At 36.4% G+C, this 13,903-nt stretch overlaps 2 protein-coding genes and 1 long non-coding RNA gene across 6 annotated transcripts; 1 reads left to right on the top strand and 2 right to left on the bottom strand.

Moving 5' to 3' along the window:
• Positions 1-222: 222 nt before the first annotated feature.
• LOC114538056 lies at positions 223-5,479 on the bottom strand. Its single transcript, XR_003688668.1, has 4 exons — positions 5,309-5,479; positions 4,653-4,686; positions 1,522-2,606; positions 223-256 (listed from the first exon to the last, which is right to left on the bottom strand). It is a non-coding gene; the product is annotated as an uncharacterized LOC114538056 (long non-coding RNA).
• A 224-nt stretch (positions 5,480-5,703) lies between these two features.
• Positions 5,704-8,103, bottom strand: LOC114538038. The gene is made up of 2 exons (XM_028559161.1): positions 7,881-8,103; positions 5,704-6,544 (listed from the first exon to the last, which is right to left on the bottom strand). The coding sequence occupies exons 1-2, from the start codon at positions 7,883-7,885 to the stop codon at positions 6,187-6,189; spliced, it is 363 nt and encodes a 120-aa protein (XP_028414962.1). The 5' UTR covers positions 7,886-8,103; the 3' UTR covers positions 5,704-6,186.
• A 1,259-nt stretch (positions 8,104-9,362) lies between these two features.
• Positions 9,363-13,820, top strand: LOC114538032 (zinc metalloproteinase nas-13-like). Of its 4 annotated transcripts, XM_028559156.1 has the most exons (8): positions 9,385-10,416; positions 10,848-10,890; positions 10,978-11,048; positions 11,278-11,421; positions 11,502-11,690; positions 11,871-11,988; positions 12,246-12,427; positions 12,630-13,820. In XM_028559156.1, exons 3-8 carry the CDS (start codon positions 10,997-10,999, stop codon positions 12,929-12,931), a joined length of 987 nt encoding a protein of 328 aa, XP_028414957.1. In that variant the 5' UTR covers positions 9,385-10,416; positions 10,848-10,890; positions 10,978-10,996; the 3' UTR covers positions 12,932-13,820. The 4 variants fall into 4 exon arrangements, with proteins under 4 accessions (XP_028414955.1, XP_028414957.1, XP_028414956.1 ...); XM_028559154.1 differs by lacking the exon at positions 10,848-10,890 and having other exon boundaries at positions 9,363-9,487; XM_028559155.1 differs by lacking the exon at positions 10,848-10,890 and having other exon boundaries at positions 9,385-10,788.
• The last annotated feature ends 83 nt before the right edge of the window (positions 13,821-13,903 follow it).

Here is a 13,903-nt window from a genome sequence, read left to right as displayed (position 1 = left end):
CCAATCCTCGAACTCAGGATGATTATGCCCGGAACACATTGGCATAATAAACTGCTTTTTTGGTGTCCATTTTTTGCTTATATGTGCTCCGTCATCCGCTGTTTTTCGACAGTCCTGCACACGACAGGTTTTAGGCCAGCGTTGGCTCCTTTCTTTAAAATATTTTTTCCAAGAGGAAGCCCCTCTTGGCTTCCTTTTAGTAGTTCCCGGGATATTCCTAACTTCCTGTCCACTGCATAGTGTTTCAACACGTGTACTGGGAAACATAAAAAGATAGAGCATTACGACATGATTGCGCAATCAGTTCTAGCTACAGCGAGGTAAGTGATTCGTGCATGTAAATGCCATTCATGCAACTATTATATACTATATAGGCAACAATTGTCACCAATTATCTGTGAAAGAACTTGAAATGAAATCCAATAAAACTTATATAATCTCACGACGAATTTGTAGTTCATAGCACGCGATTATTCACTATATCTTGTTATACACTAGCAGTCAAAAAGAACTGCTCAGAACAAGTTAAAATACTCTCAAATGAACGTAACTGTCCCTCTAACAATATATACGAGTAAATATAGACTAGATTACATGCTAAGCTATATGATATATTAATATTTTGTTGACCCTCCTTTGGCCTTATAATTGATGACGGCCTTACACCGGCGTGGCATACTTTCTGTTAAGGTGGTAATCTTAACGGTCAAAAGAAATTCATCCTATGGACAGTCTTTACGCGTAAATCATGGACGCTTTATGAATGAATTCCTTTCTTGCATGCACTATCCCCTTGACATTGTCCCACAGATTTTCAATATAGGGTTAAGGTCTTTTGACTGTGCAGGCCAATTTTGGAAGTGTGGCAGGTTGCATTACATTATTGAAATATTGCTTGGAATAAGAGAATTATCCAAAATGCCTATGAAGCTATCTTCTATATTCGCTTCTTTTTTATGAATTTGTATCTAAACAGTTCTTTTTGACCGCTAGTGTACAATAAAAGATAGATTATCACGATTCCTGTTACATACGATAATAGAAAAATTTGAGCAGTTCCTGTTACTTGGTCTTCTTGTTACTTGTACTTGCAGGTGGCATTTTTTGTTGAGAAATCGAAAGAGCGGCCTACATAATTTGTCTATATTTTCAAGATTTCTCTATATTATTTATAACAAAATCAAGTGTCTATCGGGCCAACAATTTGGTGAAAAACAAATTTCGATAAAAAAATGACTACCAAAGGTTAAATTAAGTCGTGTCAAAAAAGCTTCCTTTAACCGCAATGGTCTATATTTAATATGCTGCATCGTGTCTCACTCTAGTTCGATCGTAATGCAATTTTGGCGCTATGATTTCAAATGGAATTAACAAATAAAAGTACATCAATTGATCCCAACAATTGCGCTTGAAAATAAGACAAGTTCAAATACAGTGGGTGACTAATCCTCTCAAATTCTACAATAACGTATAAGCATAGAACAACAAGAAACATGCAAAATCATGCATTTCGTCACTCACTTTGATTGTGACTTTGACTTTGTCCCCTTTTCTTTTTTTCCTGGCATCTTAGTTGTAAACTTGTTAACTGAAGCGCTCCAAATAATAAAAGCGATGATATAGCTAGCAATATGGCGATTATGAACCAGAGGGGTTTTCCCTTGGCCTTGCATAGATAATGAGGCTCATAACAAAGAGACTTGCCGAAATTTTACGGGATTTTAACTTATTATAATTAAAAAGAATAGTATGACAAAATGATGTGAAATATATATCCTGACAATTCATAATATTTTAAGAGATAGAGCAAGAGTTTGCATGTAAACATTATCACACACGATCTTAAACTAAACATAAACACAATCCAAACAATTATCAACTTGATAACATTAAAGTGGAAGTCAAGTCCGTTCTGCGCATAGGTTCTGCTCATAACAAGTGTGGGCCCTCTGATGTGGAAATTGCCTAAATTTCGCATGTTTTTTATTTTTTCTTAACATTAATTCTAGTTCATATTAATTTAGAAGCGTAACAAACCTAAATAGGGTTATTCAGACAGGATATCGTATTTTAAAAAATATTGAAGTTTGAAATGTAAACAAGCCGTTTGTTTACTTACAGACTTGACTTCCACTTTACGTATTTCATTAAAAAAAAAGAAGTTTATAAGTATATTGACTTACTACAAAGCATGCATGAAAACTAAAAAGTTATTCAAAAAGAAAAGAGTGTAGCTACTAATTTGCTGTGCATGAGAAGTGATTGTCAGGCGTAGAATATCATTCTTTCGTTAACGGCAGAAACCTGGCCCACTTGTATCCTCTTCGTCAACACGGGCAGCAATTGTGCCTTCATTGACAGATTGCCATTCATCTTTGTGAGGATTGTTGTGATGGGAACACATTGGTATAATATACACACCAGGTCTTCCATCAATTCTTACATGACCCCCACCGTCAGCAGAATTTCCACAAGACTTTATACGACAGCTAGATGGCCAGGGATGTCTCCTTTCATAAAACCGCTTCCACGTACCTGCAGTTGCCTCGCAAGCACTTGTTCCTTTGATGTTTTGAACTTTTGTTCCACTTTTCAATTTTAAATCACTAAAATCAAGAAATATTTATCATTGTTTAGATGTAGCAGGTTTTGTGATATGTAAACTTGCAAGTCAAGCTAGCTTTTGTTCGATGGCATGCATGGCCTGTGTTTTGTGGTATTACGTATATAAGTTTTGGTAGGTAAAATTTGGTCTTCGTTTCCAATTACTGGATTTTATTATAAGAATGATACCATATTCGGTATATAGAATAAATAGACCGATTAATTTGTATGTTGAATTTATGAATTTGTAAATCAGAAAGCGAAACCAAAAAAACAGCTCGATCAGCAATATTAAATTCGTATGGATGACACGATAGATAAGCGTAACCATTATGAATAAATACAAATTTTTAGCGTATATCTGAGTTTCACGAGGCCATCAACTAATGGCAAATACAAATAAAGTTTCAAGTCCGGACGAACGCTTGACTGCAGCCCAGAATTAAACATATCCGTTTCATAAACGTGGATTGTGAATCGAAGGCGAATGCCAAGTCCAAGTGAAACAATTCGGAACAAATAGATGTTTCTAGATCAGCAGAATTTCTGCATGCATTGCAACTATGAGATTGTATGTTAATACAGCTATACACGAAGCAGGCGCGGATCCAGCCAAAAATCTGACCGTGTCATATAGGACTAAAAATTTCCGGGTGGGTGGGGGAGGGGGTCGGCGAAGGGGCTATGGACCCTGGAAAATTTCCAAATTTTAAACATTTTCTGAGCTTTGGTTCTACAATATTCTTCAGCGAACGTTTAAAAGCGAATATTGTAAATCTCTGTACTTTTATAAAACCACAAACCAATTTTTCGTGAGGTATTTACCGATATTTCATTCACACTCAACATAACGTGAAATTAGCATACACAAATTATTCACAGACTACAGCGTAAATGCAAATTTGTATCATAGTTCGATTTAAAACTTAAAAGTCTTACCTTACAAGGACATTAACTAAGTAAAGATTTTCAGTATTTGTCTCACTCTGGCTTGGGAAATAGCAGTTTAAAAATTGTCGTTGCGATTCTATATTAAACGCGAACGAGCGAAGCCTTTCTTTAGTAATAATTCCATCATGTTGTAGCCTGAAGAGCCATATATTTCCCCTGAAATATGCTCGCTTAGATTTGCTTTTGAGAAATTTCGACGGATTCATGTATTAATGCATTCGATTCAGCCAGGATGCAGCGAACAGACCAATTTAACGTGTTATTTATACACTGTATCCGAGTTCGAAGTCGAGAAGTATCGAACTTTATTGTTTATCATGCTTATTGCGCAATCAAAAACAGGCCACCGTGTCGCACCGTGTCGCACCGTGGCTCACGTGACAAAAGCTTGCCCTGTGATTGGTTTGCTACACTGCACCGTGTCCGAACGTTACTATATTTAGTAACAATTGCGCAATAATGTGCACGCTGACCGTGTCAACTAGTTGCTGTGATCGCAGCTTCGAATGTACGACTAGCTTCCGAACATACTCGGCACAATTCGGCAAGCTTTCGGCGATTTTTATAGTTCAGTGTTAACTGAACAATCATACTATGAAACAAGGAATAATAATTGGGAATTTGTTCCCACTTTTAGCAAGAATTGGTAATAATATGACAACGATAACGAAAGATATTACTGTTATTATTGTTTTAGACATATAGCTGCTTAATTTTGGTGTGATTCAAAGAATTAATATGTACTTCTAAATAATGTGTGAATATTAGATTGCAGATGGGAAATTCTAGATGGGAAAATCTGACCGTGGCTCGAGCCACGTTCGATACGGTCTAGATCCGCGCCTGCGAAGGTTTAACTGGTTTAGCTATATATTTTTTCATATGTATCACAGCCAACATTCCGTAAGTTGTATATTGCATGATTCTCCATACACCACATTGGCGCCAATAAAACAAATAAAAGCGCTGACAAGCAAAACTGTGAAATGATATTCTTATGACCCGTTTTTAAAGATATGCATGTTCTTTAGATAAATAACTAATTTGAATCTTGTGTCACGCAAAGCGTGTAATCCAGATACACGCTAAACACTTACCCGCTCATTTTTCTTCCTTTCCAAAATGAAGTACCTATAGAAATGAAAATAAGTTTGCAATGATTTCAGTGAGAATAACTTATTAATTAATTGCTACAAATCTTCTGACATTATAAGACAGGGTTCTAATGTCTTAGATTGGTTCTGTATTTCTTGGAAATAGCTCAACTGATTCTGTATTTCTTGGAAATTCGCGCTTATTGGGGAGTGGTTTCCGTGGATCAATATTCATGTTGCGGGATTTTCAACCAACTTCTGATGATATACCCACTAATGCATTCAATATTATATCATGAAAACAAAAGTATGAGGCAGAAATGTGACATTTACGAAATTATTGATATGATTCACTTAAGAATGGCTGACTAAACAGTTTCTTTCACAATATGTCCAATACAAAATGTTTAATTTGAAATTGAAAGTGAAAATGTTTTGATGAAACTATATGATTTGAGACTGTAGTATTTTTCTAAAATTTCAGCATGCCTCCATTCGGCTTTTAATGTAAAAATTTCAACATTATACTGCGGATTATGATATCATCTGTTTATATGATATCAACTTAAAATAACTGAAATACTAAAGCTGAAATACATGATCTATTGGGCCTGTACCATAAAGTGATAAATATGACTTGGAAACCAGAATAAACGTACCTGAAAATCGAGGTGAAAAAGATTCTAAATTCTCGTAGTCGTTCCTCCAAGGAGCATAGGCGTTAAAATGTGGTTATCAAAGCTCCCGTTAGCTTAAATAAAAAAGCTAGGGAGTAGGGAGTTCCCTTTGTATGAGTAATGAGGTAAAAATATAGCGTCACAAAAGCCACATGGACAGGTTGTAGTCACATGATCATTATATCATCATGATGGTGCAAGATCTGATCTGATTGTGACACGATAGGACATGATAGGACATGATAGGACATGGTAAGGCATGATAGGACATGATAAGACATGATAGGACATGATAGGACATGTACGGATATAGCTTCTTTTATAGCAACTTAGTTTTAAACCAAGCTTTTTGAAAAGCATAATATAAACACTAGAACGCACAAATGTGACCAAAAAAGTCTTGGAACTTTCCAATTTCCGGCATTGAAGCAAGGAGCTTCCTATTTCTCTTTATTTATAACTGGCACCGTCTTGCAGATTGCATGCCTACATTATATCATCCATGCATAGTGTCGAAGACACAAAAAAGATTAAATATGTCCTATATTTCAGTATATTATAGCTTCTACTTTACTATAAATTAGCTTAAATTTTAAATTTCATTCACATCTTTCTGTCAAATCAGTTAGTTTATCAACTATAGACAGAATAAAAATATAAATTAGTCTTTACTTAACATAAATTGTTCCATCTTCATGCACGATAAAGCCCAAACAGTGTAGCACACAGGACTAGATCAAATATTCAGTTAAGCAAAGGCGGGTTGCAAAAAAACGTCCAGATGTATCTAGATGAAAGCGAGGCTATAATCGGACGCAAGAAGGAAAAAATGTGTGGATATATCTTCAGTATCATCAAAATCAGGAAATCGCACACCAGTTACTGTTATCTTCTATGATTGGGGCCTCCTCCACGTGATTGTCCACGTGCAATGCAATGGTGCCTTCCCTCACTGGCAACCATTCCATATTTTGAGCAGTATTGTGCAGTCTGTCGCACATGGGTACGATAAACGCACCACGTCTTCCTTGAATGTTCACGTGACCCCCACCATCAGCACGTTCCATACACTGGTCGATACAACAATACCGAGGCCATGTTCGTCCGTTGTGCCCGATGTAGAACTGTTTCCATGTCTTAAAACGACTTCCCCGCGGTCTCTCATCGCCCGAGCCTGAAATATTCTTCACCCAATTACCATCTTCCAAGTAAAACTCACTGTTGAGTGTTAAAAAGATTAGAAATTACCGTTTATCGGTAGATTATTGCTGTCTATGATTGATTATCGCTGTCTATATGATTGATTATCGCTGCCTATTATTGATTATCGCCGTCTATTATCGATTATCGTTGTCTATTATTGATTATTGCTGTATTTCCAATCACAGAAGTACTTTATTACTAATGGTTTTTGACTTTATTCAGTCATCATTCTTGGAAAATAAGGCGTCATTTCACATTACAGTAGTTTAGTTCCTTTTGATGCAATGAAATTTAAACCTGGTGATAGTTTGTTGATGAAGATAAAACTAGTTATATTTCAACATCTGTTTAGAATTGTGTAACTGTAAGACGCAATATCAGTATTTCTCATTTATAATCCATTTTAAAACCATGTAATATTACCCTTGCGTTGATAGGAGCCACGAGACACGAGTTATATAACTCACTGTGGATTGCAATTTATAGCCTGACTTGAATGATGGCGTAATTAGCTACACTCCTATGGTTAATAAGTTAAAACTAAAAGTACGGTTTAAACTGCAACAGTCACACTCAGCATCAAGGAAAAATGGTAAATATAATGAATCAGTCAACCTATCATCAAAGGACCTCCTGCTGCTCAGCACACCGGCTTGTGGACTATCACAATATTCTCAATTGAAAGGTCATGAGACGACGACTATATATAGAAACATTCTCCTTTGAGAATTCGAAAATATGCATTATAATCGAAGTCCTCTACGTTTTAATACAAATGCAATTTCAACTTATGTACATCGACATATTTTCATCGACAGGACATCTATAAGTATGAAATTAGATATTTATAAGGCGGTTTGCATACATTTCAGAAATCGAAAGTAAGTTTGAGCACTGCATCGAGAGCTGATATCGATGCTTTACGGTTGGTTTGCTCTACGGGAAACCATTCAATAGTAGTGTAAAATCATTCTCATTCTCAGTCGATTGAAAGAACTATTTCTAACGTGACATTGGCTACCACAATTCTTATAGAAACCTGTCCAACACAGCAGCTGTTTTATTGTAAATTATTTCAGAAAGATCCAAGTCAGCCAATTAAAGGTTTAGATATATCATTATATGCCTCGAGATTTTAAATATGGTTCAGTATTGAAAGGTCGTTTGCTAGAAGTGCATGTTACCTTGCATTCTATCCAATATATGTATACAGTCAAATCATTTATCAATTTATGTAGCTACATTTGTTTAAAAACTTCCTATAAAATATTATTAGAAATGTGTGCTACAGTAAGATATAACATCATAATGTTGAAAAACAATAAGCCTTACATAAACCTACGATACGTACCTCATGTTTAGACGAGAAATATCACGAGAATTTTCTAAACAGAGGCGCGAAGGAGCGTCATCTATTTCACAAATGTGCCAGAGTATTCAAAGTTGATATGATATTCAATATCCATTTTGAATGACGTGTACGTCTGTGAATTTTATATCAGGCAACACCGTATAAGGTGTGCGGTACTCAAATAACAACGGCTGATCATGAACTCGGCTTCCAGGAAGTTATAAACAAGTGCGATAATTGCTTTCAATGATGCTGTGAGTAAGAACACTATAGTGTTATTAAACATAAATTATATTTCACTGAGACATATCATGCACTGAATGAATGTAGAAATAAGAATTCTATAAGTGTAACATACATAAACTGCTCCGTCCCTTTGTTAAAACGACCTAGGTCGATCGAACAGTTTCAACCACGCTATCTTGCATGACTTCTGCTAACGATACTATCCTATTAATCCTAGTAGCATGCAGTCAATAAAATAACAACAATTTAAAGTAGTATGAACTAAGAAACGCATACATGCATTTCAGTCTATTCACTGAATCGTTACATGTAACAGGTTCGGCGTGATCCAGATGTCTCTGGTTCGTACACAGGCACAGCGAGAGTGCCTTCGCGAACTGCCAACAAATCTTCATTCTGAGAATTATTATGAAAAGTACACATCGGAACGATGTATACTTCGTTCAACAATGTATATGAAATTATATACTTCGTTGCCGTTATCTCGTTCACCCATACGTGGGCTCCGCCGTAAGGCATGTTTTCACAATCATACACGCAACAATACTCTGGCCAGACATCAACATGGCCGAGGTAGAACTGTTTCCATGAAGGGGATCCTATTGGAAAGCAAGTATGCGTTCCTTTGATATTTCGAATCAAATGACATCTGCTTTCGAGTTCCACTATATCTAACCTGTGAAACATTGAAAAATGAAGTTACACATGTCTTCACAGCACGTCTGACACACTTGCTGAACGTTTCGCTCGTTATTTCTTTATATCATAACTTGGATAAAGTATCTTACATTTTCAAACAGAAATAAAAGAAACAGGTCTTGGTCTAATAGCAGAAATATTCTTAATGGCGTTGGGTAGTTCAAAACTAAAAGTTACAGCTTGCATGACTGGTAGAGTTCGTTTAATAGATTTCTTCAAATTTGTAGTGAATAAAATCATATGAAGTAAACTAAGTTTATTGTAATCTATTCTCGTCTTATTATTAGCTCTATATACTTCAGTATATCGAGCACTCTACTCATATATGATTCTAAACAAATATTTGGTATATAATATACATTGATTGAAAACGCACTTACCCGTTCATCGTAAAATATACAATATTCTTTGCCAAGATAGTCTGTATAAATGCCAACGCGTCGATTCAAACGGTGAAATATTACCGCCAAGTTTCGGGAAAATCCCATGGAAAAATCCAGATGACGTAATAAACAACAACATCACACTAAAGGGTACATTAATGCACCACTTTGTATGTCCAATGGCTTGTTTATATGGATAAAGTAGTTGAATCCTCAGTTCCAGTCAAATTTGAAACAGAAATAATATGAAATGGGGAAAAACGATAAGAAACGTTTGAGGTAATTTATTGGAAAATATGATAATTATTAAAACTATGTAAAATTACCGCCAAATTTCATGTTCTGGGTCATATGACTTATATTGTCAGTTGCTTCATATTCAAATCGAATATAGTCCTCACTGATTGGCCAACGATTGCGATTTAGCAAACACGATTCTAATTACGTTGGACGGCAACTAATGAGAGCTCAGTATCCAAATACCCGAGTTTGAATAGTGGAACATGAAACCAGCGCCGTGATGACACTTTGGACTAATTCGCAGACGCGTAGCTATGTATGTGGTCCTCATTTACAATCGTACGCAGGATACCGTACAATAACAATTGGCAACAGACAATTCTGGTACGAGTTGTACGAAAGCTCGATCATAGCGCTATTCACCATATGATATATAGTGTATACACTTATGAAAAAATGGCACTCAACCAACGCGATTTCATAAAAGTAAACTTTCATTTGCCAATCGCCATTTTAAAAAGTAATAAAGATAAAATCTAGATAAGATTGCGTCTGTGAGGACCCATGCAGATTACAGATGCGATCTAAATTTAGATTTCAAGGCTCGCAAATCATTAAAATCATCCTTGCAAGCAACTCGCTGTATAAATTTTTGAATCATTGATCTTCTCGCCGCCGTGTTTTAACCGCGGTAACTCCATCGCAAACCGTTGGTTGGCAACGTTCTTGGTCATGTTTTACCTCGCTCAATACCAGGTAATTCCACCGCATCATTAGGGGTTCTTCAAATTTCTAATATTCGAATATTATGGGCCAACAACCGAGCAAAACAGAGGCGATGTTTGTTCATACCTGTTTGTTTAATTTCGCGATCAATTGAAGCGCTCCGTGACCAGTTTTCATAATGAAAACAAGCGTCAGAAGACACAATCTTTGGAGTATAATTCTGACAAAATAAAAGGAAAAAGGTTAGATGCTTTGAAATATTTCTATTCGCTCTCAACAACCGCGGTTTGTGTCTGATCCACCTGGAGGGTGATTGACAAGCGTTTCATCTCTGCTCAGCCGCTTGGAACGAAGGGAACTTGTCGCAAGAATAAAAAAATGCGCGAAATTTTGTAGTTATTGTGATTTTTCCCTCGAGTCGTTCAGAAACAAACCGCGGTTGTTTTCGCTGTCATACTATCACAAACGTATGGATATTTTGGCATATTGTCAGTTAATCCAACCAGAATGCACTCAGAGTTATGATGGCGCGTTTGTAAAATGGCGATTATCGAGCTGAGATAACTACAAGTGATAATTACTTTGTCTCTATACCCTACAGGCAGTTTGTTCGGGTAAGTATATTATAGCTAAGTATTGGCCCCTGAGATGATCAGAGTTTCTTATTCTTAAGCCCAGGACGTGTTTCTTAGTACATGCTCCAGGCGGTGTAGCAGGTCAGTGTATCAGGCTCCAGTCCTTGCATCCTAACAAATTTTCATTTTCTCAGCGTCAATGTATATCTTTTGTTTATTGATTTTTAGGACAAGGCAAGGGTTCCCGATGCGCAGCATCACATTGTTTCTCGTTCTTCTTTTGTGCCTTTCAATAAAAGGTACATTCCTCTTTAAAAACTGCCAGGTTTTCATGTCAAATACGACACGTTTTAGAAATGTTTTAAAGCGTCTGACTGCAAGAAACGGCGAGCGTTCTCTTCTGACAATGAAATCAAATATTAGATAGTAAAATATAACCTATTGCTTTTAAATAAAGGACCGTGCTACCTATAATAAATCACAAACAATGCAAGAGGTATAATTTACAAGTGTTTTGCATTGTTAAAGGTCGCACGATTAAGACCGTATTGGCGAAGAAGGATGAACGACTTGATAACAACTTTCAAGATGATGAAATGGGCAGCGACATGAATGAAAGTATTTCTGATGAGAAAGATGAAATGATGGAAGACGAAGACGATATGACAAAACGTACAATTTGAATATCAATTTTCTTTAAAGAAACAAAGAGGAGTGCGATATAAAAAAAAATGAAATTTGTTGTTTTTCAGCTGAAGAGAATCTTGGAATGCATTACTTTCAAGGAGACGTACTCACGACAAACGATCAAATGGCTAAACTCACAAAAATGCTAGATTCATCGACAGCTGACGATCAACCGCACTCCCGCGCCTTGGTTAAGAATGTTCGCAGAACATGGAGAAAGAAAGTTGTACCTTATGTCATCGCAAAAGGCGTTGGTAAGCGCTGTAACCTAACAACAACATAATTTTAAACCTGATTCACACTTCCAAGAATCCTAACTCTATAGAACTTTTCCAAAAGATGAAGAATCTTTCATGAACAACGGTCCTTTCTTGTGGACAAGGGTGAACAAGAGGTTCAATTTATGATGATTGAGATAACTCTTTTCAATTTAGATAAATTTCGAAGGGGGATTATTGCGGCTGCTATCAAACATTGGCAGAAGAAGACGTGCTTGAAATTCAAAGAAAGAGATGGCGAGAAAGATTACATCAAGTTTAAGCAAAAACCTGGGTTAGTTTATTTTAAATGACCAGAATGAATAGAAAGATAAAAACTAAAAGGAAGTGAAAACAAGAAGAAAGAATGATAAAAAGTAGAATAGAATACACTGAAATGGAATGAAAGATGAATAAATGGACTCGGAAGTAGAATAGGATACACTAAAAAGGGGCAGAGTTACAAAATAGGAGAAGTAAAAAACGGTAAAAATAGGAGAAGTAAAAAATGGAAATGAAAGGAAGGAATGAACTGCTAAATTTTTCCTCTAGATGTTCGTCTTATGTTGGGCGTATCGGAGGAGAGCAGGAACTTATTGTTGGCGAGAAAGGACATGCGTGTCGCGTTGGTAATATCATTCATGAAATCGGTCACGCTATGGGATTCTTCCATGAACAGTCAAGACCAGACCGAGATGAATTTGTCAAAATAAATTGGAAAAATGTTAAACCAGGTAACTAACATAAATTATGTTTGTTATTAGCTCGATTTTACCTGCAGCTGTACGAGATAAATTTGAACCAAAGTGTTGGTGTGAATGCACGAGGGTTTGTGACAGTTTATTTTCAGCTTGACTGTCAACAGAAATTGTCATCGAGCTTACTGGAACTATGAGTTTTAAACGGCTAGAATATATTTTTAATCATTTTATTCAGGTTACAAAGTAAATTTCATGAAGTTTTCCAAACGCATCATCGACTCGAGGGATGTTGTCTATGATTTCGGCTCTGTTATGCATTATCCCAAGCTCATCTTTGGCAAAAATCAAAAAACCCCGACGGTAATCCCAAAGAAACGCGCTAAGATTGGACAAAGAAAAGGGCTCAGCGTTTTAGATATTTTGCAAATCGGGAAACTATACGGTTGCCCTGTCAAGTCTGGTGAAAAGAAAGACGAAGATGAGATGGAAAATAGTTCAGACACTAATATTGATAACGAAATGAACACTATACCTTAGCCTAATCCTTAGCTAGATAGAAACCAGAATACACCTTCTCATAACGACGTCAAACGCGGAAAGGCCGACGTCATAGACGAAGTTTGATTGGCTCCGCAAAACTAACCAACCAATCATACGTAACCTCAAGCGTTCCGCGTTTGACGTCACAGTCAGAAAGGAATATTCTAATTTTGCTTCGGACAATATAATTTAATCCAAGACCTTAAGCGCCGTGTACATTACACTCAATTTATTGGCACGGCACGGCTGAAATAGGTTCCCGTGCCCAATTTTATTAGTGTTCAGGCTACCAAAACAAAGTTCGGGCACAATTAAATAAGAACGCGGGTACCCATTTTAGCCCTGCCCTGCCAATAAATCGAGTGTAGTGTAAACAGGTCTTTAGTTAGCAATTGTTTTACAAAAATCTGTTTGCACCAATTTTTTGCTACAACTTGCTTACAATGATGTTCAAAAGTATAGATTTGTTACAAAATGCTGGAATATAAGTCTTTGTGATAGTCTTGCAACTGTCACAGGGTTGAAAAATATAGACAGTTGATGAGTTGTTGACACTTAAAGACGTCGATGTATATGCAACAAACATGCATATATGAGACATATACACAATAATGTCGAACTATGGTTTCAACTGACAGCTGAAATTCTATGTTCCGCTTGCGTGTTCCACACTTGTAACCGCACTCGTTAAACGAATGTGAAACTTTGGGACACGTGTCAGCAACGGGTACTGATGTTTTGAAATGGAGTAATTACTACTTTTCATATGCAATTTTGAACACACAGACAATAAAACCGCTTTTGAAAACAAGTCAAAATCGTTTGATATATACCCGTTGGTATATACAAGAACAAGATAAGTTTCATAGAGCAGGTAGATTGTCTTGTTTTTGTTCGACCCGCGAGCTTCTTTGAAAAGATTATGAAAGAACTCACAGGCAAATACGCTCGTATATAAACTTGTCCGAT

The sequence above is a fragment of the Dendronephthya gigantea genome, unplaced genomic scaffold (assembly GCF_004324835.1).
Source record: "Dendronephthya gigantea isolate DGI-Jeju-01 unplaced genomic scaffold, DenGig_1.0 000173F, whole genome shotgun sequence".
Taxonomy (NCBI): domain Eukaryota; kingdom Metazoa; phylum Cnidaria; class Anthozoa; order Malacalcyonacea; family Nephtheidae; genus Dendronephthya; species Dendronephthya gigantea.
Note: the sequence above shows the minus strand (reverse complement) of the source record. Positions and strands in the feature narration are given on the sequence as shown.